The 25,302-nt window shown below is 44.2% G+C and overlaps 1 protein-coding gene across 3 annotated transcripts in view; it reads left to right on the top strand.

The window, feature by feature from the left end:
- Positions 1–25,302, top strand: part of LOC311632158 (acetylcholinesterase collagenic tail peptide) — a 109,727-nt gene that overhangs the window by 54,043 nt on the left and 30,382 nt on the right. Inside the window, exon 1 of one of the 3 annotated variants that reach the window (XM_084903288.1) lies at positions 5,503–5,740. The exons of 1 other annotated variant lie outside the window; for it this stretch is intronic. In XM_084903288.1, the coding sequence (XP_084759414.1) occupies positions 5,635–5,740 (106 nt within the window). In that variant the 5' untranslated portion in view covers positions 5,503–5,634. Of the gene's footprint in view, positions 1–5,502; positions 5,741–24,467; positions 24,569–25,302 lie in introns of those variants that run through there. One more of the 3 variants, XM_084903287.1, reaches the window with a different exon arrangement.

Below are 25,302 nucleotides of genomic sequence, written 5' to 3'. Positions count from 1 at the left end.
TATTTCATGGAAACCTCCCATGTCAGTGCAGAAATGTGAAATATCTATTTCTCATTTTTTAAAAGTCAAATATATTGAAGGAAATTTTACATAAAATAAAATTTGCCCTTTTTAAAAATACAGTTTGATGAGTTTTGACAAAGTGGACAACCACTCCAATCAAGATAAGAACACTTTCATCACCATCAAAAGTTCCCTTTGCAGTCAAATCTCTTCTTATAACCTTGGTAAATACTGGACAGTCCCCATTCCTGTAGTTTGCCTTTTCCAGAATGCCATATAAATGGAATTATATAGCATGTAGCCTTTTGTGTTGGTCTCAACATAATGCATTGCAATTCATCCATTTTACTTATTTCAGTAATCAACTTGACTGCTGTAATCATCTCACAATGTATAATTATGTCAAAATATCATGATGTACAACTTAGATATATACAATTTAATTTAAGAGGAGAAATCTCTGCCTAATTTAAGGTCACTAAGGTTTTTTTCCTGTTTTCTTCTAGAAGTTTAATAGTTTAAGGTCTTACACCTAGGTATATGATTTTGAGCTAATTTTTAAGTATGGGGCAAGATATGGGTTAGGTTCATTTTTGTTTGTTTTGCATATGGAAGACCAATATTTCCAGTATTATTTGTTGCAGAGACTACTTATTCTTTGTCATGACTGTATGATGTTTGATTGAATGGAGGTTTGCTGATTTACACAGCTAGTCTCATATTAATGGAGAATTAGGCTGTTTCAAAGTTGAGGCTGTCATGAACATCCTTGTACCTAACGCACTAGGCAGTTAAATGAGTATTGCTGTAGAATTTCTGATTGAAATCACATGTTTATGTTAAGTGTTGATGGATATCTCCAGGTTGTTCTTCAATATGCTTTCCCATCTACAAGGCCTGAGAAAGAAGGCTTTAACTTTGATTGGATTTATTGGTGTAAGCCTTTTACAAATCTACAATAATGTCCTTCTGGGAAAATCTAATAGCCTGTGTTATTAGATTATGCAAGATTCAGAGCCCTTCCAAAAGAGTTTGAAGAAAAGATAATTTCTGCCTTGGTCAATTAGGGTAAGCTCAGAAGAAATTGGCTCATGAAATATGTGAAATGGAAATTTACCTCCAAAAAAGCTCATTTATTTAAAAAGTATTGGGGGTTTATAAATACCTCTGTGCTGTAGCCTCCTCTAAGGGTAGAGGTTCCTATAAAAACTTTAATCAGCAGTGACTTGCCCCCTAGTGGCCTGAATATGTACGTTCAGTCTCCTGTATGCAGGCCTAACTCCAGGCTGCTGTCAATCCACAGACCCTCACTCTCTTACTATACTCACCAAAGTCCTCCCTGGTACCAGGCCTATACCAGCCAGCTGCATATGCAAAGACACAAATGGGTGCTAGGAGTGAAAGTTGCTCAGTGTAGCTGCAGCATAAAATTATGCTACTTTTCCTACTTTCTTCTCATCCTACAGTGTTATGATTTGGTCAACTTGATCTAACATTGTTGAGGATCTATTATTAAGTGACAGGAACTGTCCCGGTGCCATGGAGATACACAGAGCTATTGGAACAGTCTCCCATCATCAGGGATTTTAACACAGGTTAAATACCAACACTGAATGGTGTAGAAGCAGTTCAAAAACAATACCAGCAGGACAATCCTATTTAATAAAGAGGGAATATGATAATTGACTGCTCTGCCCTCAAAGATGGTGGCACCCACAGCCTCAAGATGGCGGCGTCCAGACTCCTCAGCCTCCCAGCCACCCAGGGCCACCCGAGGCTCAGGTAATCAGGCCCGGCAGAGGCTTGCACTGCTGGCAGTGGCAGCAGTAGAAGTGTGATAGCGCATTGCCTTCCCCTGATCGCCAGGTCGCCTCCCACTCCTGAGGGCTTCTGGACTGTGAGAGGGGGCAGGTTGAGCTGAGGGACCCCCCCCCTCCAGTGCATGAATTTTTATGCACTGGGCCTCTAGTATTGATATAATCTGTGCCAACTTTATGCCATCCTATATAATAAAAGCCTTATATGCTAAGTGGTCATCTGGGCATCTGTTCAACCAATCAAAGCTTAATATGCTAATGATATGCTAAGGCCATTCAACTGCTTGCTGTGACCTGCACTGACTACCAGGGGGCAGATAGTCAACCGGTAGACCAGTCACTATGACATGCCACCAGGGGGCAGACACTCTGACGGGTATAGTGAATTGGGATTGAGCAAGATGGGTCAGACATGCCCTGGAGCCCTCCTGTGGTCCCTCCCTGGCTGGCCAACTTCTCACGTCCCTCTGCATCCCTCCCTGACCCTGATCATGCACTGGTGGGGTCCCTTGGCCTGCCTACACCCTCTTGCAATTCGGGACCCCTAGGGAGATTTTGGAGAGCTGGTTTCAGCCTGATCTTGCAGACCAGGCCAAGGGACCCCACTGGTACATGGGCCTCTAGTTGTTGCAAAGCAAATTATCTTACAACCTAGTGGCTTAGGATACTGAAGGCAGAGATAACAGCCATCCTATTTGCTCATGAATCTGGGCTGGGTTCATCTGGACAGTTCTTCAGCTGGTCTCACTACTGTCATCTACAGATGACAGTAGTCTGTGACTACTATCATCTGGAGACCTGAATGAGGTCTCTGGTTTAGTGCCTCATCTGAGAAGGCCAGATATCTGGAGGTTGGCTGCTCCCCTACACTCTGTGGCCTAATCAATAGTCCAGACTTTTTTATTTAACAGTTGACTTCCAAGAAAAGGCAAAAGCAGAAGCCGGCAGGCCTGTTAAGAGCACAGTGTCACCTTAGTCACATTCTGTTAGTCAAAGTCAGTCATAAGGCCAGTTCAGATTCAACAGGACAGGAAATAGATTCCACCTTTTGTTGGAAAGAGTGGCATACACATGCAGGGATGGGAGAGGTTTTTGCTGACCATCCTTGCGCCTCATCTACCATGGTTCCCTGGGTTTCATTTTTGCTATCTCTGTACAGAAATTTGAATTCACAAATGATTCACCTCATGTTACCTTGTTTAACCTTTCCAACAAACCTTTAAAAGGAACATTTTAAGATGGGAAAACTGAGGCTTAGCGAGATCTAATGATTTGTTCACTGTCATAGCAGAACTGGGGTCAAGCCCATCTGGTGCTAGAGCTGTGGAGTGTCACCTTATAGTTTGCCTTTACCCAGCTCTACCTTCCCCCAGATTCCATAAATACCAAACCATTTCTGAATTAAGTCCCCATGAGGCACTAGGACTTACTAGTATTAAATGAAAGCAAAATAGAAAATTCTGGATTATTATTTATTTTAATAATCTAAAGATCTCTATAACAGGCTTTATAAACTCATAAGAGGTATTCATTTAAGGATGCAATACTTTTTATTTTGGAGGATTTTGTCTAGCCGAAGATCAAGTCAATGATGCTATTTCTCCAAATATAGGTTTTGGTTTTTTTAAAAATTAAAGTTAATGGGGTAACATTAATTAATAACATTACGTAAGTTTCAGGTGTACAATTCTATAATACATCATCCATATATTGCATGTGTGCTCACCACCCAAAGTCTAGTCTGTATCTGTGTGTACTTGTTTGTTTTGTTTCTTCATTTGTTGCTTTCTGTTTTATATCCCATATATGAGTGAAATCATATGGTTCTTTTCCTTTTCCATCTGATGTATTTAACACAATACTTTCAAAAGTAATCCATGTTGTTGAAAATGGCAGGATTTCAACCTTTTTATGACTGTGTAAAAGTCCATTGTATATGTATACCACATCTTTTTTATCCAGTCATCCATAGGACTCTTAGCTTCTTTCCATGTCTTGGCTACCACGAATAATGCTGCAATTAATGTTTTTAAAATTTTGGGGTAGATATCCAGAAGAGAGATTGCTGGGTCATATGGTAACTCTAGTCTTAAATTTTTAAGGAATTGCTCATAATGTTTTCCATAGTGGCTGTAATTCTCATCAGCAGTGTGTGAGAATTTTCTCCAGATCTTCTCCAACACTTATTTCTTGTCTTATTGATAATAGTCATTCTAACAGGTATGAGGTGATATCTTCTTGTGGTTTTGATTTGCATTTTGTTGTAACTAGTGAAGTTGAGCATCTTTACATATATCTGTTGGACAGTTGTTTGTCTTCTTGGGAAAAGTGTCTGTTTAGGTCCTCTACTCATTTTTAATTAGATTTTTTTTTGTTGTTGAGCTGTCTGCGTTCTTTATATATTTTGGATATTAGCTCCTTATCAAGGTACTAGAGGCCTAGTGGATGAATTCATGCACTGGTGGGGTCCTGCTGGCCTGGCCCCAATCATGGTAGATCAGAGCTGGGCCTGTCAGGAGGAGGAGATGGCAGGAAGTTGGCCAGCTGGCCCACCCTGATCATGGCCGGGCCAGCTGAGGGTAGGGGCTGTGGGCAATTGGCCAATGCCCCTGCCCCAATTGGGCTCTTGGGGGCAGGATTGGCTGTGGGGAGGGCTATGGGTGGTGGGCTTGCCAGCCCTGCCCCGAATGGGGTGGGGGCGCTGATCTGGGGTGGGGCCAGGTGGGGGGGGGCTGCAGGAGGTTGGTTGGCCAACCCCACCCCCTATTGGTTGGGGGGTTAGGGGCGGGGCCAGCTGGGGAGGGGGAGGCTGCATGCAGATCAGGGTGGTGGGAGCCCATTGAGGGTGGGGCCAGCTGAGGATAGGGGCTGCAGGAGGTTGGCTAGCCAGCCCCACCCCCCAATTGGACTGGTTCGCCGGGCATCATAGTGACTGGTCGTTCTGGCGTTCTGGTCCCTGGCTTTTTATATATATATAGATTGTGAATATCTTCTCATATTTGGTTGGTTGCCTTCCAATATAGTTTGATAAATAATCATTCACTTTCCAATCCATTGACTTTTTTCATTTATTTTGCTTTACATGGGATGGAGTTTACAGCTTCTGGAGAGAGAATAAACATTATTCATGGAGAAAACTGTTTTTGCAAAATGTAATACTCCTTGCCTGCACTTTTTATTGGATGGTAAGCAAAAACAAAACAAAAAACAAAACAAAAAACAAAACAAAACAAAAAAAAACCCACAAAAACCAAGGTCAACTTTACATGTGTCACCCAGTGAGTAAAAATGTCACAGACTGACAGCAGAAGGATTCATTCTGTGATGCTGCAGGGCACCACCATTCCGAGAAGTAGATGCCTGTAGGTGGGTAATCAATTAGAAAATCTATCTGCCCTTGATATCATGCTTTTAGTGAGCATCAAGACTGGGCTGCGTTTTCATCACCTCTTCAATAGCCACTTACCTCGGTCTCCAAAAGAGAAAATTCTGACATCTTAATTTTAATGTGAGCATTTGATCCAGTGCTTGAGATAAATATAACCCTGAGTAGTATAGAGAAGGTTTAATGGGAAATGGTTGGCATTCTTTCTTGGTAAAGGCACAGAGAATAGAGAGAGGCTGATGGGGAGAGGAAGAAAGGGAGAGAGAGGGAGAGGGAGAGAGAGAGAGAGAGAGAGAGAGAGAGAGAGAGAGAGAGAGAGAGAGAGAGAGGTGAACAGCAGTGGGGAAGACAAAAACAGATCAGCAAGGCTCCGCGGCAGCCTGGAGGCAAGGCTGCCCAGAACCTGACACTTTCCAGACCCCAGCCAGCATGGTTGTCCTGAATCCAACGACTTTGGGAATTTATCTTCAGCTTTTCTTCCGCTTTGTTGTGTCTCAGCCTACTTTCGTCAACAGTGTCCTCCCAATTTCAGCAGGTAAATGATGACCACGTTCCTCTCTTCCCCCTATTTGCGGCAGGGGGAGGAAGGAAGATTGATTTGCAACATGTCCTGGTATTTTTCTTAGTCTGCTCTTGCTGGAGGGAGGCTGGAAGGGAGCCGACCACCCTAGAAGCTCTGTCATTCAGCTGGTCTTGGAAGCCCCTCTGTCCTTGTTCCAAAAGTTGTTTCTGCCTTCCCTCACTTCTTACCCCCTTTCGCCACACAATTTCATTTGATAGGGAATTGTGGGGAGCTTAAAAGAGATGGGAAGAAGTGCGAGTGAAAGAGAAGTGAGTCCTAGACGTTTCTATAAATACATCCCTGACCCCTTCTGAAGGGGGCTTGACTCGAAGGGAATGATGTGGAACGAACATGACACTGTCCCAGCTCAGGCAGTGTCGCTGATTGTCAGGACCATCCCACAAAAGGGAAAAGGAGTCCTGTTGATTCTCTGGGGTGGTAAGAGGCCCCCATGCAGCCTCGGGATTAGGTCTTCCATCTCTCCAGCCCTGTCTGATCTCCTGTTGTCCTTTCTGGGGTGGGCTTTCTCTTCAGCCTCAGATGAGGCAGCTGGGAGAAGGGGGCTTTCTGGGGAAAGGCGGAGGTGTTCCAGACAGAGAGCCAGGCCTGAAGCTGGGTGTGTGCTGGGTGCAGTGCTGGGAGGCGAAGGCAAAGGGGCTTTCCCTGCCAGCGTGGCAACCTTTTCTGTTGCCCTTGTCCTGTCCGACCCAGAGCAGTGGGAGTATTGGGTTACTGGCATAGCCTATTTCAACCATTCTGGGCAAACAAATATTTTCAGAGGGCTTGAGGGAGGCAGACAGACCCCAGGCTTTGCTGCCTGTCTCCTCAGAGCCTCCCTCAGTTTGCCTCAGTCACCCATGGCTCTCCCTAGAAATGGCAATCAGTCGCATGCTTCAAGATGAATCTCATATATACTTTGAGGCAGAAATTTTGCTCTCACTGTCTTTGCTAGAAGCGCAGAGAAGGCACAGCTCAGAATTCAGTCCCCAACCCCTGTCCATTCATAAAAACAGTTCATCAACACGATGTGCTGCCAGCGTCCGTGGGCCCTGAGGGAAGGGCTCAGAAGGGCGTGGGCTAATTATAGAAGTGTGAGGAACTGAAGGAGGGGTAGGGATTTGTGGAGAATATGGGGGCGGGGAGGGGGAAGGAAAGGTGGTTGGTTGTGCCACCATGAGTGTGCCAACATGCTCCCCCCAAATTCAAGTTGACAGCACCAAGCTTCTTCTGGGAGTGAGTCTTTATTCCACTACTTAAGGGAGATGCTGGATAGATGGTTCTTAACCTTGTTTGGGACATAAATTCCTTTGATAATCTGCTGAAGTCTCAGGACTTAAGGAAATAGTCCTCTGGTTCTAGCTGGTGGGCTGTCTGACTTCTGGAGATAGTTAGCCTTGGGCAGTAAGCACTATGTGGGCAGGGACACTGTCCGCCTTGTACATTAGCATAATTTCCCCAGGGTCAGAATAATACCTGGAGCTCAATAGTAGGTGCTCAATAAATATTTGGTGACTGGATGAGTGAATGAAGAAATAAAACTTCTCATCTATAGATTGAGGAATGCCATCATTTTGTAACACTTACTTTAGATAGTACTAGTTCTGAAAGTTAGAGAGAAAGAACCTCTGATTTTCTTTAAACACCTTGCCCTAGATCCTGACCTTTGTACAGATTTTACCAGTCAGGGTAACACCAGGAAAAAGAAGCAAGTCTATGGTTCTGATGAAAATACTTGAAGGGACCAGTTTCAGAGGTTGTGGGCAGGGTTAAGAGAATCAACAAGGAGTGTTGAGAAATTAGCAACTGTGAGAGCTTTTACCACCTTTGTGCTTGAAAAGACAAGAGGAAGAAATGGGAAATAGATTCCAGGAAGATTTGGGACCTGGGATGAGGGGTCACTGAGCAGGAGTTTTGATCACAGAGCAGCCTAAGGCAGGGGAGAAAGTGGAAAAGAAATACCTTTCTTCTAATACAACCACATGTTGGCCAAACACAACCTGAAGCCCAAGCAGAGGAGCTCCTTGATGCAGTCATGGGGGTCAGCCTCTGGGGTGCAGAGTGAAGGGAGATGGTAGGAACGTGGAGTAGTTAGCCCACACATCCACACTTCCTCGCGAATTGCTAGGTACAGACCTTCTGGTTGGGAATGTGGTTTCAGACATTTGGTGAAACAGTAAAGTAGAGAGCTAGAGGAAATCACTAACATGGCAGAAAACATAGAGAAAAAAAATCTGCTGTCTCCTTAGTCACTTGGCTTTGCCTCCTTCATTTAGTTGTCAGGCCTTCCTGATAGCATAGTTTAGACATAGACGTATGCCTTGAAATGGGAACTATTCCTTGACACAGAAGAACTTTAATTCTTTGACAATATTTTCCAACAATTTACTGTGAAATATTCTGTATTCAAGCTTATTGATTCTTACTCTTCCTGTGCTCATAGAAATAAGGACCACCAGGAAGATCTTTTCTTTTCTTTTTTAATATATATATTTTTATTGATTTCAGGGAGGAAGGAAGAGAGAGAGAGAGAGAGAGAGAGAGAGAGAGAGAGAGAGAGAGAGAGAGGAGCATCAATGATGAGAGAAATCATTGATTGGCTGCCTCCTGCACGCCTGCCCCAACTATATTCCAACTGGGGATCGAGCCCGCCAACCTGGGCATGTGCCCTTGACTGGATTCGAACCTGGGAACCTTCAGTCTGCAGGCCAACCTCTATCTACCGAGCCAAACCAGCTAGGGTGGAAGATCTTTTCATTTTACCCATAACACCTTAGTGAGTGCCTCCTGGATGCCTTGTGCTATAGGGGACATAGAGACAAATGCAATGCTGCTTCTGCCCTGGGGAACCCATGGCCATTGGCTGTCAAAACCCAGGCAGCCCAACCAGCACGCGCTAAATTCCCCGGAGAGGGGCTGTGATGGAGGAAGAGCTCTTACGGGCACCTAGCCTGGTGCTCACCTCCCTCTCTCCAGGATAAATGTATTCCAGCAATATCAGACACAGCACCCACTATCTGCATCAGATGCTTGTTACCTACTGCCGGTCCCAGAGGAGAACCAAGAAAGGAGCAAAGCATCAGAGGCCAACACTGATGATAGAAATCTGAGCACTAAAGCACATGCATTTGCTATGCAGAAAACACACTCAGGCCTCTACTCTAAGCCTTTTAACTCTACTTTGGACACCATTCTAACAGGCTTAGATAGGTTTCTCCAAGGGTGGAGAATTCACTGTAGCATATTAGATTTTGGGAGTGGGTCTGCTGCTTAAGATACACACAATGACAACAAAATGCCAGCTTGTAAAATTGGTTATAAGAAAAATGGTAAAGAACTGGGGAATGGTCTGAGATTTAAAAAAAAAAAAAAAAAAAAAGAATAGTAGACTGGATTATTTTTAGAACCCCTGTTTTGTACATACCCCTCCCCTCCTAGGCCTCATGAACTTATAGCACATTACTGGCTTTCACTGTGATGAGCATGAATGATCCAGTGAAGACTGAATTGTGTTCACTTTATTTTGCTTAAGAAGCAGATAAGTGAACTGTGACCAGCATGGCCAGTGGTGAACCTGAGGAGGGGTGATAAAGGGTTAAAGAAAACAGACAAGAGAATATAGTTGGGGTCAGGTGGATCACTGTGCCTGGATGAGGACACCAAGACCCCACCTGTAAGCTGAATCTTTATTTTATAGTCAGATCACACAAAGCAAAACAAGGGAGTGGTCAAGATATTTACAGTGTTCTTAGGAGTTTTAAATATGCTTTTTTCCTTTTATTGCAATTTTCTGAACTCTATCAAGCTTTGTTTTGGCAGCACTTGCTGTACCTCCCGCAGCTCACATCCCTCAGCTACCTAGGATTACAAGGTCGGACTATAAGGCCAAGCTTACATACAACCATAGCCTTTGGCTATAATTGTGCTGGGAGGGCTTTGCCCTCTAAGTTGGGACTTGTATGTGGCTTTGCCTCAAGGGGACCATGCCCTTTCGTCAGTCCAAGGCTTGATCCTGTCCAAACACTCTAGTCGCTCTCCACAGATAAGTGTCAGATATATTTGAAAATAATTTTAATTGAACATGGCCCTAAAATTTTTAATGTCATGAACCTTAATGTTGGTATATTGTTTTAACCATTGCTAGGTAATACACCACACTCACACTCAATGGCTTACACAATAATCACTTATTGAAGCTCACATGTTTGTGATTCAACTAAGAGCAGATTTAGCTTAGATTTGGCTGGCCCTGGCTGGGCTTACTATGAGTCTGTGGATTGACTCAGCTCCAATAACCATTCATAGATGTACCTCAGTCAGTAGTTGTACAATTTCTAGAATGTGGTGGCACAGACCCAAGGATAATAATATTTATAGACATGCAGACCTTCCACACACTTCAATTTTTGTAATTCTCATAGCATCCCTGGAATGGGTGTGATATCACTTCCACATTTTAGATGAAGAGATGATGGTTCAGAGGTTAAGTGACTTGCCCAAGATCACATAGCTGGTATGTGAGAAAATTGGAGGCTGGAATCCTGTCCTCTGACTCTAAGTTGGGGTCTTTTACTAATGTAGACCAAATCTGCGTATGGCCATGGATAAATAATAATATTAGATGTTAAAGTGCTGTAGGTTACTTCTATCTTTTGAAAACTCAGCTCTAAGTTGGTCCGAAGGTTGTGGGTTATTGTTAAGCTGAAAACTCAGCTCTAGATTCTTTTTAAAAAATTCTTCATTCCTTCAATTTTTAATTTTTTTCAACTACAGTTGATGCATAATATTATATTAATACAACATGGTGATTAGACATTTATTTAATTTATGGAGTGATCACCCTGGTAAGTCTAGGACCTATCTGATACCATACATAGTTATTACTAGATTCTTTATTCTTTATTCGCTCCTATCTTCTCAGGATATCAATGCCCAAAGCTTTTAGCAAATGATTGAATTTTACTTTATACTAAAGTGTACATGACTTGCCAGGATACTGGTTTATCTTTCCTCTGAAAGCATTTGTATTTTAACAGGGGTTAAAGTACAAAGTACGCTCTAGTATCTTCTTCAAGAAGGGTATTTTGGGTGATGAGGCCATTCTACCAGGGAAATACCACTTCATGGACATTCTCTGCAGGCACTGTGAGTCATCTTACGCTATACCCACACAGACAGTGTGGCTTCCCTCTTCCAATACAGGGCCTCTCAGGCAGTCAGGGACTCGCCAGATGATGTCGGGTCAAGGTCTCAGAGACCAGATGGTGAAAAGACCCAAACCCAGTCCAGTAGAGTGAGTCATGTGGAAGAATGAAAATTCTGTCTGGGCTCTGGAATCTTTTCCAGTTGGCTGCTGACAGGGCCCAGAGCAGGAGTTTTGTGACTGTGTAGGACATAATATCTAGCCCAGTGCTCTCCTGACTAGAAGTCAGTGAGGACACCACTTGGGAACCAATCATGGTCTTGGCAGTAGATTATGAGCCGTTTGTTTGATCTGATGCTGATCAGCTATTGTTTAATGTTCTCAGCCATCTCCTCCTATTTAGCTCCCCATATTTCTTCTAGATAATATAATCAGTGAGAGTTCTTACAGTAGAGGGCTCTCCAGTGGTCCTAGCTTTCCCACTTCTTCCCACCCCATGCCTCTGAATAAAGCTGTGACTCATCTTCAACTCAGGCATACAGAGTGGTGGCGTGAGAGATGGGAGTCCTTCCCTAAAGATACCGAGGGCCAAACTCCCACATTGCCACTCACCACACTCAAGCCTCCTTCCCTCAGATCTACAGCCACCGCTGCCACAGCCATACAAAAACAATGCAGCTCTAAAATGAAAAGAATTCCCTTCTAACTTCAATAAGCTGGCGTCCCGTCTTCTTACAATGCAGTTCACATCATAAATACTCATATGACTCTTATAATTGGTACCTACTATCTCCAAGCCTCTCATTTTGCAAAGCATTTTCACAGCTACGGTTGTATTTGCTCTTCACAGCAGTCCTTATGTGAAGGGTTTTGGGTTTGAATCCTGACTCTGGGTTATCTGCTATGTGATTGTGGGAAGGTCACATCACAAGTTGTACTGAGCTCCAAATTCCTCATCTGTAAATGGGTGTGATAGTCTCCAACTCATAGGATTGCCATGAGGATTGATTGATTCAACAGATACTTAATAAGTGCCGGATACATACTTGGAACAGGGATGCAGCAGTGGCCAGACAAAAGTATCCCACCCACATGGCGTTCCTGTCAGCACCCTGAGAAGAACCTGTCCAGGCTAGCCTGCTGGGCCCAGGAGGTGGCTGGAGGATCCTGCAGCAGACCTGAAGCTCACACACTAGCTGCCCAAATCCAGTCTTAGTTAGCCATTTTCAGCCTTCATGCCATAGTACTAAAAAAGAAAGAGAAGAGAGGACAGAGAAGAGATTTTAAAATTTTGCCTTAGTTGCTAACATTTAAGAATGACTCAACTTTTTAAAAAAAATGTTTTCTGATGTCTCTTAAAAACAACAAACCACTTGAAAACCAGGATGACCTGGCAGTCCTGACCACACCCTCTGGTCTGCCTTCCTTAGTCCATCCACCTGTCTAGCCCCATCTGGCCATGTGACTTTTTAAAAATATATATATTTTATTAATTTTCCACAGAGAGGAAGGGAGAAGGATAGAGAGCTAGAAACGTCGATGAAAGAAACATCGACCAGCTGCCTCTTGCACACCCCCTACTGGGGATGTGCCCACAACCAATGTACATGCCCTTGAAGGGAACAAACCTGGGACCTTTCAGTCCCCAGACCGACGCTCTATCCACTGAGCCAAACCGGTTTCGGTCCATGTGACTTTTTGACCTCAGGTTTGGAAGCTCTGCTGGTTTGGACTCTACCCACTCTTCTTTTAGCAGTCTTGGGGCATTTACCCAGAACTCCCAAGCTCTGCAAAGCTCAGTTTGAAAGTCAGCGTTCTAGATCAGTGGTTTTTAAGCACTGGTCCTCTGGCTAGATAGAAGAATTACCTGAGATGCTTTCCAGAGTTAACCATTGAACTACAACCAGCATTAGAATCGCCTAAAGTGTTTGTTAAAACACAGACTGCTGGGCCCCATTCCTGGAGTTGGATCCGGCATGTCTGGAATGGGACACAGGAGTCTGCATTTGTAATAAGATCCCAGGTGCTGCTGATGCTGCTGGTCCATGGAATTGAGAAATACTGCTCAAGTTTGCCTCTGAGTTCCTGTGTTAGTATCCACTCAGTGTCACATTGCCCACTTCTGCGTCAAGTCTTTCCTCTGCCTCTCTTATTTATAAGGATGTTTGAGATTACCTGGGTAACCTCTCCATCTTAAACCTCTTAATTTAATCATACCTGCAAAATTCCTTTTGCCGTATAAGGTAACATTTACAGGTTCCAGGAGTCAGGATCTGGACCTCTTTGGGGCCAAATTTCAGCCTACCACCATTAACTTTTCCCTGCGTAAGTGTCCCACAAGTGCCTTTTGTAACTGATGTCAGCATCCAAGTCACAGATGTCTATACTGTCTTCATTTGTGTTCCTTCCCAGAGCAGACCCTGAGATAGAACTCGAGTGCAAGTTATTTATTTGGGAGGTGATCCCAGTTGGGCAGTGGGAAGGCAAGATAGGAAATACCAAGGGAATTGATGAGCAGATTCTGGGGACCTTCAGGAGACAGGGAACTGGGGTATTTATCCACCAACTCCTGGGGACATGCTTGCCCACAGCAACTCCCATGGCTGGAGAAGCTCTCTTGCATAGTCACAGGTGCTTGTGGCCAGAGCTGAGGCCACAGGGCTGATGAATGCTGAGGGATATGGGCAGGGAGTGACAGTATCTGCCGTAGATACTAAGAGCAGCCGTGGTTCTGCTGGCCCTGGCACAGTGGCCTGCCCCATCTGCCACTTCTGGGCAGTGGCAGTTACAGTTCAGCACTCCCTTCCTGATACAGGAGCTGGGAGCCAGTTGCTAGAGGAGCCCACATTCACACTAATAAAGCTGCCTTGCATTGAGTACTTTCTATTTGCTAGACTCTTCATATGACTTCTAATCTTCACAATTTCACAAGACATTGGTGCCCCTCCCCCCCTTTTACCAAAGGGGAAATTGACCTTCAGAAAGATTCAGTCACTTGCCGAGGTCACGCAGTGCCAGGGACAAAATTTCAAATAAAGAATTTTATTTTTTTTATTGTTTAAAGTATTATATATGTCTTCTTTTCCCCACATTGATCCCACTCTGGCCACTCCCATCCCCCAGGACAAGCCCCCACTGCCCCAGTGTCTGTGTCCATTGGTAATGCTAATATGCATGCATACAAATCCCTTGGTTGATCTCTTACATCCCTGCTCCAGATCCATTTTTGTTCATCAATCTATGTTTTCATCATATTGCACAAATGAGTGAGATCATATGATATTTATCTTTCTCTGGCTGGCTTATTTCACTTAGCATAATGCTCTCCAGGTCCATCCATGCTGTTGCAAATGGTAAAAGTTTCTTCTTTTTTATAGAAGCACTGAGGCTCGGTGCACGAAATTTGTATACTTGGGATAGGGGGTCCCTCAGCCAGTCCTGCACCCTCTTGCAGTTTGGGAGCCCTGGGGGGGATGTCTGACTGATGGCTTAGATCCACTTAGTCAGTCAGACATACTTAGCATTGCCACGGAGGCGGGAGAGGCTCCACTGTGCTCACTAGCCATGAGCCCGGCTTCTGGCTGAGTGGCGCTCCCCCTGTGGAATCACACTGATCATCAGGGGGCAGCTCCTGCATTGAGTGTCTTCCCCCTGGTGGTCAGCGTGCATCATAGAGACATGTCATTCCACAGTTTGGTCATTTGCATATTAGCCTTTTATTATATAGGATTATTATATGGGATAGTGGTTCTATTGTGTAGATGTACCACAGCTTTTTAATCCATTCATCTGCTGACGGGCACTTAAGCTGTTTCCAAATCTTAGCTATTGTAAATTGTGCTGCTATGAACATAGGGATGTATATGTCCTTTCTGATTAGTGTTTCTGATTTCTTGGTATATATTCCTTTAAGTAGGATTACTGGGTCAAAGGGGAAGTTTCATTTTTAACTTTTTGAGGAAACTCCATACTGTTTTCCACAGTGGCTGCACCAGTCTGCACAAATCAGGACTTCTTGATCTCCAAATCATTGCAGAGGCAAAATAGCCATGTGATTAGAAGGGCATCTGGTGCCACCTAGGCTGGGTTCAAATTTTGTGTTTCCCTTAGCTTTGTGATGTCAGGCATTCAAATCACCTTTTCTGTGCCTCAGTTTTCCCATCTATAAAATCTGGCTAAAAGTAGGATTCATCTCACAGATCAGTTGTGCAGATTAAGTGGGCTAATTATGAATATAAAGTAATTAAAATAATACCTGGTATGTGATGTGTAAACCTTTTTAGAACCTCACAGTGTCTACACATGCCAAGAGGTTTCCCCTAAGATGCATTTGTGTCAAGAGGCAAAAGTCCCAAATAATTTTTTGCTGAAATCATTCAGCAAGTTAAGGCAAAAAGAGGGGCTCAGCTCATATCCATTGTCCATTTGTGAATCAGTCCCTAAAGTAGAGGCACGTAGACCAGGGAAGGAATCTCTTCTCATGGTGACTGGCCTTCCCAGATGGCTTTAAAAATACACCTGGCCCTATTCCATTTCCTAGCCCAGAGCACGCAGCTTCATTCAATCTGGCACTTACGTCTCCATGGCAACCAACATAAGCACAACGTGTGACCGCACGCACGCTGGGAGCTGGCAACAGCTGAAGGAGAGGCCTCATGGCTGCTGTGGGCTTTGCACAGTAAACCAGCTGGGGTCTGAAAAAAAGAGAGGGAAGCAAAGAAAGAAACATGAATGTGAGTTGGACAAGTTTCTTCCCTTCCAGGACTCCCACTCTTTTTTTCTGTTCATCCCGCAGTGCCGCTCACCTGGTATCTTTCTGAGAGGTCTAGAGAAAGCCCCAGCAGCTTTTGCGTTGCAGTTGGTAGTTCTCTCTTGGGGCACATGCTCCAGGAGGGACCTACCAGGGGTCTCAGACCCAACATGTCACTTCTTGTGGACCCAGGAGGGTGGGGATGGAGTGACGATGGCCATCCTACCTGTGGGGACCTACCTGCCCAACTGGGGCTTTCTTACTTTGCTGTGACTCGGGATTTGGTCAAATGTTTGAACTTGTCCCTATCTGAGGGGCCTATGAGGTGAGGGTCATTGTCGTTGAGGATTGACACTGGGCTGCCCCTTTGTAACCAAACAGAACTGGCTCATTTTGAGATCATATGTACCAGGCTGGCCTTCAAAAGGCTTCTTGATTGTGGTCATCTAGTGAGGACACAACCTTTATCCTTCTTGTCTCTTTTTCTGAGAGCTTTATTGGGTAAGGTCATGGTAATGAGAGTAAACGGTGGAAGAGACTAATGACCTCCGCGTCTGGGAAGCAGCAGGGCCCTGAGGGAACAGTGTGGGTTTGGGGGGCACACTCCTTCACTCCCCTTGTCTGCCCATAGAAAGGGAGGGGTGGGGAGAGGAAACTGAGTTGGGTGTCTGGACAGTCCGGGCCCTGGAAATGCTTTTCCCAAAATATCTGAAGTAAATAGTTTCTCTCCCTTTTTTCTTTTCTTTAATTATCCGAATCAACTGCCTCAGCCCACACCTCCTCTGCAGCTAGAGCTGCCATGTCATGGTGATGATTGCTGCTGAGGGGGTGTGGGGACGCCAAGTCAGCGGGTTGGGCAATTTGCCTGTTTACTAATGTGCTTAGAGAGGTATTGCGGCACAGTGCTAAGGCACTAAGGGAAAATTTGGGAAACTTGGCTTATTTACTTGGACCTGCCACTAACTCCTGGGACATGTATAGTGTGGGACAAGACATTTGCTCATTGTGTGAGACTCAGTTTCCTCATCTGCAAAATGAAGAGATGGGCCAGATTTCAAAGATCCTTTTCACCGTAGACTTTCCTTGGCTTTGTGGCTAACAAAGTCAAATTTGCTTGCTCATTTCCACACTTAGCACTTACCCAAAGAAGGGGCCTGGGCACGTGTTTCTCTTCTGAGCATTGGCACCCGAGTATCCATGAAGAGTGTAAAAGGCATGGGCTCACATTCAGACAGCTCTGGACTTGAGTGACTTCTTTGTGATGCACTAGCTGAATGATCTTGGCCAAGTGGTCTTGGCTTAGTTTCTTAACACCTCAGTTTCCTCCTCTGTAGAAAGGGGATAATAAGAATACCTACCACATTAGATGGCAGTGAGGACTCAGCAAGTTAACAGGTAGAGCTTTGCACTGCTCCTGGAACATTTTTATGCTCTCAGTTACTGGTTGCAACATTATTCCAAATGGTGAGAGATTTGGAGTCCAGGCCATTTGCTTCTTCCTGGGATGTTTCACTTCTACTCTAATTGCACCTGCTCTTGTTTGATGGCTGGAGAGAATTTCTCATGGTGCTAAAGAGTCCAGTTTCAGAATTCAGAGTCTCCATTTAAGGAGACAACTGATCTGGGTTCAGGTCACAACCCCACAACTTACCTGGGCATTTCTTTGAACCTCAGTTTACTGACCTATCAAATGGAGGAAATATTAACAAGCCTGAAGGCTGTTATAGGCCAGTGCTTAGCACATAATAAGTGTTCAGTATTTGTTAGTGTGTATTGTTATGGTAGGCATTTGCAAGCTACATAACAGTCACTTAAAGAATGTTTTTATTGTCTGCTTTAGGTCATTTAGAATATCTTCTGGAAAATCAACAACCAAAAACTTATACCAGAATAAATTATAAATGAGTTGGGATTTAAATATAAAATTATTAGAAGGAACCCTGGGAGATTTTTGGAATAACTTAAGTTTGTAGAAAAACCCAGAAGCCATTGAAAAATAAAAAGGCTTTTGCAATAAATTCTACTACCTAAAAAAAATTGTATGGTAAAAAACAACAAAAAATACAGCCCAAAGGCCAAAAAACAAACAAACAACAACTGGGTAAATATTTGCAAGTCATATAATAAAGTGCCATTTTCCTTACATATAGGGGGGCGGGGGAAGAGAAAGACCAGAAACTTCATGGAAAAATGAAAAGGGTACATGTGAAAAATCTTCAGTCTCATTCACTATAAGAGAAATGCAAATTAAAACTACACTGAAAATACCATTTTTTGTCTATCAGATGGGCAGTATTCAGGTCTGACATCTCCTGTGCTAATGAAGGTGTGTGGAAACAGAAATGCTCATCCTCTGCTCAAGGGAGGGATGTGGCCTGATGGAGGCTTTGTAGAGACGAATTAGCCTCCATATGTAAAAATTACAAACTTACACACTCTTTGGCCCAGCAGCTCTACAGTAGGAATTCATGCAATGGACACGCTTACCAACATGCACAAAGATGCATGCAGAAGTTTATTTTGTTGTATAATGTTTTATATCAGCAAATGCTTACACACCACTCAAATGGTGTCAGTATGGGTCAGTACGGGGCAGGGTGAACAAACTATGGTTCTTCTAAGTTAGGGGTGTCGAACTCAATCAGAGAAGGGGCCAAAATCTAAAATCCAGCCTAAATTGTGGGCCGAATGGTTTACTGAACAGTCATAAACTGACAATGTCATAAACTGACAGCGGAGTGCAGTGATGACAGCGCGGTGCGGGCCACATTGCAAGGCCTGGCTGGCTGGATTTGGCCCGCAGGCCTTGTGTTTGACACATGTGTTCTAAGTGAAGGAATATTATACAGCCAGAGGAGGGAATGTGCATGCATTTATGTAGCTACACAGAATAATATTTTACAAATACCATGGAAAAACTGAGAGAGGACCATATGTATATTATTATACGGCTAGGACTCCCAGTACTCTGTTGAATAAGAGTGGTAAAGTGGACATCTCTGTTTTGTTTCTGTTCTTAGGAGGAATGGTTTTAGTTTTTCCCCCTTAAGTATGATGTTGGCTGTAGGTTTTTAATATATGGCCTTTATTATATGATCCCCTAATCCCACTTTGCTGAGAGTTTTTATTTTAAAAGGGTGTTGGTTTTGCCAAATGCTTTTCTGCATCTATTGATATGACTTTGCGATTTTTGTCTTTCAATTTGTTTATGTGATGTATCACATTTATTGATTTTTGAATATTGTACCCAGTCTTGCATCCCTGGAATAAATCTTACGGGGTCATGGTGTATGATCTTTTTAATGTTTTGCTGGATCTGATTTGATAATATTTTGTTGAGGATTTTAGTATCTATGTTCATGAGGGATATTGGTCTGTAATTCTTTTTCTTTGTAGTGTCTTTATTTGATTTTGGAATTAGGCTAACACTTGATTTGACTGAGAAGCTCAGTGGTTCAGTTGAGTCCAAGGAGCTCAGCCTGAGGTTCCCCCTCTTTCTGGGATTCAAGAATTTGAGTGACTCACATGGACTGATGTGTAGAAATGTCTGTCTGTGCCAGCGGGCATCCAGGGGCTACTCAGGAACCCCACTCCCTCCCTGCCATCTGCGTGAAACCTCAGATAGCAAACACTGGCATTGGTGGGCCAGGAATGGGTGGCTCTAGGGAAAGGGTTAAGTGAGCTATGTGGTTTTGAATCACAAGTGTCTTCAGAGCTAAGATGTCACTATGGAAAAATGAAGGCATGGAAATGTGATGGTTGGAAACACAGGGTCTTTCCACTCTGCCCCACTTGTCAGCAGGTGTTGGAAATAACCCACCCTTTGTGCCTGATGCAGCTGGACGGTTTTGTCTCTGACCTATGGCCAGATCTCCGGAATAACTGTAGAAACTTGGCCTCCCCTGTCAAGCCATAGCAGAAGATTTAATAGCACTCGCAGATTTATGCTGGCCGCTGTAATCAAATTCAGAGCCAAGGCGCAGCCAGCCTTGGGGAGGTTTCTTGATGTTCCTTGGCTCCTAATAACATTGTCTCCTCCTTCCTCTCTATTTACCATATACCATTTGGTCAAATTAAAACTCGAAGTCAAGAAAGCAGATGCCTTCCTCTAGATAAGGTCCAAAAAAATTCCCTTGTGGGAGGAAGGAGGAATGGACCTGTCTCCTTGAATCTGTGCACAGAGGAGTCACTTTTGATATATGATTTACCAAAATAATGACCAATAAGGGATGGTTTTCTTTCATCCTGCAGCTGGGGCAGACTTTTCCTCCTCAAAGCATTTCTACAAGGGGCAGAAGAGAATGACTTTCTCATGTTTTTTTATTTCATTTATTTTTGTGGAGATTCAATTACCTGCTCGTGGTCTCCCTAATGAGTGGCTCCTTCAGGCAATGTCAGTGTCCTAGCTCTGTGCAGCTCCAGGGCCTCCAGATATTTGCCAACAAAGGTGTTGGACCAATCCACCCCCAATCCTTACCCTTGTGAAGTTATCCTCTGTCTCTCTGTTGCATACTTAAAGTTATTTTATTCTTTTTTTATTATGAAAAAAATTTTAAACATTCAAAAAAAAAAAAAAAAAGCGGAAAGAATTGTCTATGGAACACCACTGTTAAGGACTGAATTGAGTACCGCACCAAATCCAAAATTTGAAGCCCTAACCCCAATACTTCAATGTGGCTATATTTGGAGATGAGACCTTTAAAGAGGTGATAAGGTTAAATGAGGACGTAAGGGTGGGCCCTAATCCAATAGGACTAGTGTCCTTAGAAGAGGAAATTTGGACAGTGAAACCAGGGATGTGTAAAGAAGAGACCATGTGAGGACACAGTTAGAAGGCAGCCATCTGCAAGCCAAGGAGAGAGAGAGGCCTCAGAAAACAACAACAACAAAAACACAACAACCCTTTAAACACCTTAATTTGCACTGCCAGCTTTCAGAAGTGTTAAAAATAAAATACTGTTGTTTAACATGCCCTCATCCCCCTGGTACAATATGCCCACTGCATGGATTCTATAGTCATTACCATTTTGCTATATTTATTCTATCATATATTTGTTTACCCATCCATCTTATTTTTTGACGGATTTCAAAATGAGTTGCAGATCCTTTGCTCACTTTGAAGACTAAACTACTCCATGGAGAGAGTAAATGCACATTTGATTGAAGGCCAGTAGCACATATGCCTGATCCCTCTTTGTGGCCTGGACACTGAGGGAGGCAACTACAATCCTACAATGTGAGTTTACAAACCAGGAGACGGGGACCAAAAGATGAATCGCTGTAAGGCTTGATTAGGAAGACATGGAACTGGGTGGGTGTTGGTAAGCTCCTCCAACTTCAGTTGGTGGAGGCCAAGGCTGCCATTTGTGCTGAGGTTCTCTACGCATTCTCTTTGGCTGGTGGGAGGGAGGTCACTACTTCATGCTGATAACCAAGTCTTTAGAAGTCTCCAGGGTTAGACATCTGGATTTAATCCTGACTTAACCTACTGGCTGTGTGTGTGTGTCCTAAATCTCTGAGCCTTGTCTGAAAATGAAGATGATAGTGCTAATACATACTTGTGGGTTGCTGTAGAGATCAGAAGGACAGTGAATACTTACAGAATGCTTCCCATCACTGACACCTCAATACTGTAGGGGAATACTGTCTGCTGGGATTGCAAGCACCCACAATTTAGTGACTTGATCTAATCAAAATTTCTGCTCACTTAGCTGTTCAGTGTCCCTGTTATAGGGATCTCCTCATTGGGATTCTCTCTCCACTGACCTAACAGGATTCTTGCTAACACTGGTCTTTGCAAGGATAGGCACTGAAGCCAAGTTCAAAGCTTTGTTGAGAGCCTGGCCAACATTTGGTCAAGGAGAGAGTCTTTGTCAGTGGGAAGGTAAAACTCATGTGCTTCAACTTACTCCTGTGCCCACCTAGGTTTGGGTAGGATAGTCAACTTGAGATGCCCTGGGGCTGGTAGGGGCCCAGGCTCTGTCCCCAAAATTCAGATGGTTTTGCCTCGAACTGGGAACTCCAGGCCCTTGGGAAGGGTGTGGGCTCTCCATGCCCCACAATCTCCCTGCTCAGCCAGGGTAGGAGACACAGTAGGGGAAGATGCAAGGCAGGCTTCGCTTTGGTGGGGATCAGCAGGAAACAGGCCTGCATGTGCCAACAGTGGGGACAGAAGTTTCTGGAACAGTGCCCAGGGAGGCGGAATTCCAGAAGTGGTCTTCTGACTTGGTTGATAAATACCAGAGCTGCAATTAAGACAAAATACTGTGAATCTGACACCTGCTGACAGCTGCAGGAAGATCCGGAAACTTTTATTATGAATTATATTTGCAGGCAGCCCTGTTATGGTGAGCTGGTGCTTGGGCCAAGGAACCTGAAGGAACTCAACAGGCCAGCTGCCTCGAGGGCAAGGGTTGCCCTCCAAGGAAGAATGGGGGAAAGTGTGATCATCCCTGTTCATGACTCTTTGAAGGGCCATTGTGTCTCAATCCTTGATCGAAGCCATAACTGGGAAGGGCTCAGAGCTCATTTGTCCAATGCTACCAAGGCCCAGTGGAGAAGTGAGTGGTCCAAGGTCACAAGTTTCTGACCACACCAGGGCTGGAGACCAGGATTCCTTATCCCAGGCTGGCTGGAGGGCAGTTAACAGTCGTCAAGCATTTGACTTAAGGAAATTCATCTGTTAGTGTTTTGAGAAACAGAAGTCAGAGAATGAGACAAAGTTAGAGATAGGGAGACACAGAGACAGAGCGTGAGGTGAGACAGGAAAGTTGCAGAAGTCAGAGAGTTGTAGAAAAAAGAAACAGAAAGAGACATTCATGAGCCTGAGTTATTAGGTTCCAAATAGAAGTTTGAGCATCTGCAGGGTTGGAAAGGACCTCAGAGGTCATTTAGTTCAGTAGCCAACATTTTTATAATGATGGAACAAAGGTTGAGTTGAGTGGTTTGCTTGTGTAAACTCTTCAAGGAAAACTTCAATGCCAAATGGCAAAAATAAATAAATAAATAAAGATTTTGTTACTAAAAGTGGGCAAAACTTCTATTTCTAAGGGTTTTTAAAATTAGGTTTGAAAAATGAGGAGCTGTAGGAATATAACCTAGCATGGGGGGATTTGAGAAAATGTGAAGCAGATATTTCTGTAACTGTCTGAGATTCAAGATGGAGCACCTCATGCCCTCTGTGCCGCTTTCTCTAATGTTTTAGGCTCTGTATTTCTGAGAAATGCCCCAGAGAAGGAAAAGAGCCTAACCCTTTCTTCCCTCACTCCTCCCATCTTGTTACTATCAAATCTCTGATTTCAAAGCTTAGCTCAAATGCCACCTCTTCCAGGAAGCTTTTCTTGATTTCCCTCCTGAATTCTCTGCACCAACTGGTACTCATCACTCCCTCCTGTTAGTCCCCTCTAGATACCAGCTCCAAGTTAGCCTTTTTCCTTTGCCCATCTTGTATAATAGCTATCTTTGAACATATTTATAAAAGAGCTCCTGTTCTATGCCAGGGACTCCAGAGGGCTTAGCTCTAATCCTCACAGCAAAGCAGCAGGTATGTTTCATTATACCCACTTTACAGAGAAGAGAGCTGAGATGCAGAGCGGGTGATCATTTCCTCAAAGTCTAAGAGCTAGTAAGTGGCAAAGCCAGGATTCCAGCCCAGGGCCTATACTCTTTCCACAACACTGAACAAGGGCAGGATCTGTGTCTAATCATTGTGTCTTGTACACATTTGGTACTCAGGGTGTGTTTCTGAATGAATGAAAAATGAATACAAGAATTACCCTTCCTTTGAAGGCTATATCTCAGAGGTCAGCAAACTATAGTCTGGGTTCTAAATCCAGCTGGTCTCCTATTTTTATAAGTACGTAAAAGTTTTATCACCAGCACAGCCATACCCATTCCTTCATATATTGTACATATGGCTGCTTTTCATGTACAACATGAGTTATAACAGAGGCTATGTGGCCCATGGAGCCTAAACTACTTTCTATCTGCCCCTTCCAGAAAAAGTTTACTGACTTCTGCTATGGTCTCTACTAAGCTGGTTAAAACAACAGTGCTTATTGCTAAATACTAATAATCTTATCTTTATGATCTATAATAGTGTTGGTGTGTGTGTGTGTGTGTGTGTGTGCGCGCGCGCGCGCATGTGCTTGTGCATTGTTTACATGTATCTTATATATGCTCCTTTATTATTTTACAGGCAGGTTTCATCTAAAAAGATTTACCTCACATGCCCTTTTGAAATATATATATATATATATATATATATATATATATATATATATATATATATATATATATATTTAAGTTTACCTTGGTTGGCAGCACCTTGGCATAGACATGGTGAACACCAAGGGACCCTGGAACCCAAGACCTTCCCTGAAGCAGAGGAGGGCAGATTCCCCGGGCAATGGCAATAGGTGGGGATTTTAAAGCTTGCCAGCACAAGCTTTGTCATGGCAGTGTTTGAGCTGAAGGAAAAGCAGCCTGTGTGATCCATTACACCCTGTTTCATCTCTGCTCCCAGTGGCAATCAGTATCCCAGGCTCCAAACCTCACCTCCTCCCCTGGGCCAAGAGCACTCTTTCTCTCCAGGCCGCCCGCTAGTGCAGCCTCCTGAGAGGCCAGCACACTGCTTACCGTTCCTGCTCCCGGGAGCTCAGCACTGGCCTCTGGACCGTTAGCATCTAGACCAGAAGCAGCACCAAAGCAGGGATTGGCCAACTCCCACCCCAAGTGCCGGGCAGGCCAGGCACTGGGACCTCTCGGGGGCGTGCCAGATCTCAGCCTGTCGCCAGCATGTGCTCCCTGGCCAGTCTGCCTTTGGCCTTGCCCACAATGACAGGCCCATCACTCAGCCTCACTCATCTGCTCACCATCTCAGGACTGCTCTGTTACTCAGCTTGCTGCTTGGGTGAGTTGTGTGTGAGAGAGAGTATGTGTGTGTATGGCATGCATATGCAATTACATGTGTATATGCATTGTTTTGGAAAAAAATACTCTCAGAAAGCAAACTTGTTTTGGGAGCCTGCAGCAGCCTTTAAATCTTAAATTTCTCAGCCAGTGTTGGAATCGCAACCTAAAGGGATTGACAGTGGAGTTGTGTGTGTGTGTGTGTGTGTGTGTGTGTGTGTGTGTGTGTGGTGCATATATGCGCAGTGCTTGTGTGTGTGTGTGTGTGTGTGTGTGTGTGTGTGTGTGCGCGTGTGCCCCTCTCTTGACCTTGACTTCAGAGAGGCAGGCTGGCAGCTGCTGTTGCCTTGGCTCTGGAGTAACATTGTGTTCTGTGGTCTGGGGCCAGCCCTTGTTTGGGGGCCTAGAAGCTCTCATTTGGGGGGCCTAGAAGCTCTCCGTCATGCTCCCCTTGACTGGCCTGGGTCATGCTGCTCACCACCCCAGGGGCTGGAGCCACCAAACTGCCCAATTGTTGTGGGTTCTGTCATCACCTTTCCCCCACACCTGCTCAGGAGTAAATTGGAAGATGGCAAATTCTTATATGGTTTTTCAGAGAGGTTCAAATGCCTTCCACTTTTAGGATCAGAATTTGTTTCAAGGTGTATGGGTGGGGATTGAAGGAAAATTGTAGGGTGACATCTTCTCTGGAATATGTGAATTGGGGAAAACCAGGCAAATTACAGCCAAAAAAAA

This window comes from Pipistrellus hanaki (genome assembly GCF_964339955.1).
Source record: "Pipistrellus hanaki genome assembly, chromosome: 13".
Lineage (NCBI taxonomy): Eukaryota > Metazoa > Chordata > Mammalia > Chiroptera > Vespertilionidae > Pipistrellus > Pipistrellus hanaki.
This window is presented reverse-complemented; position numbering and strand designations above follow the sequence as displayed.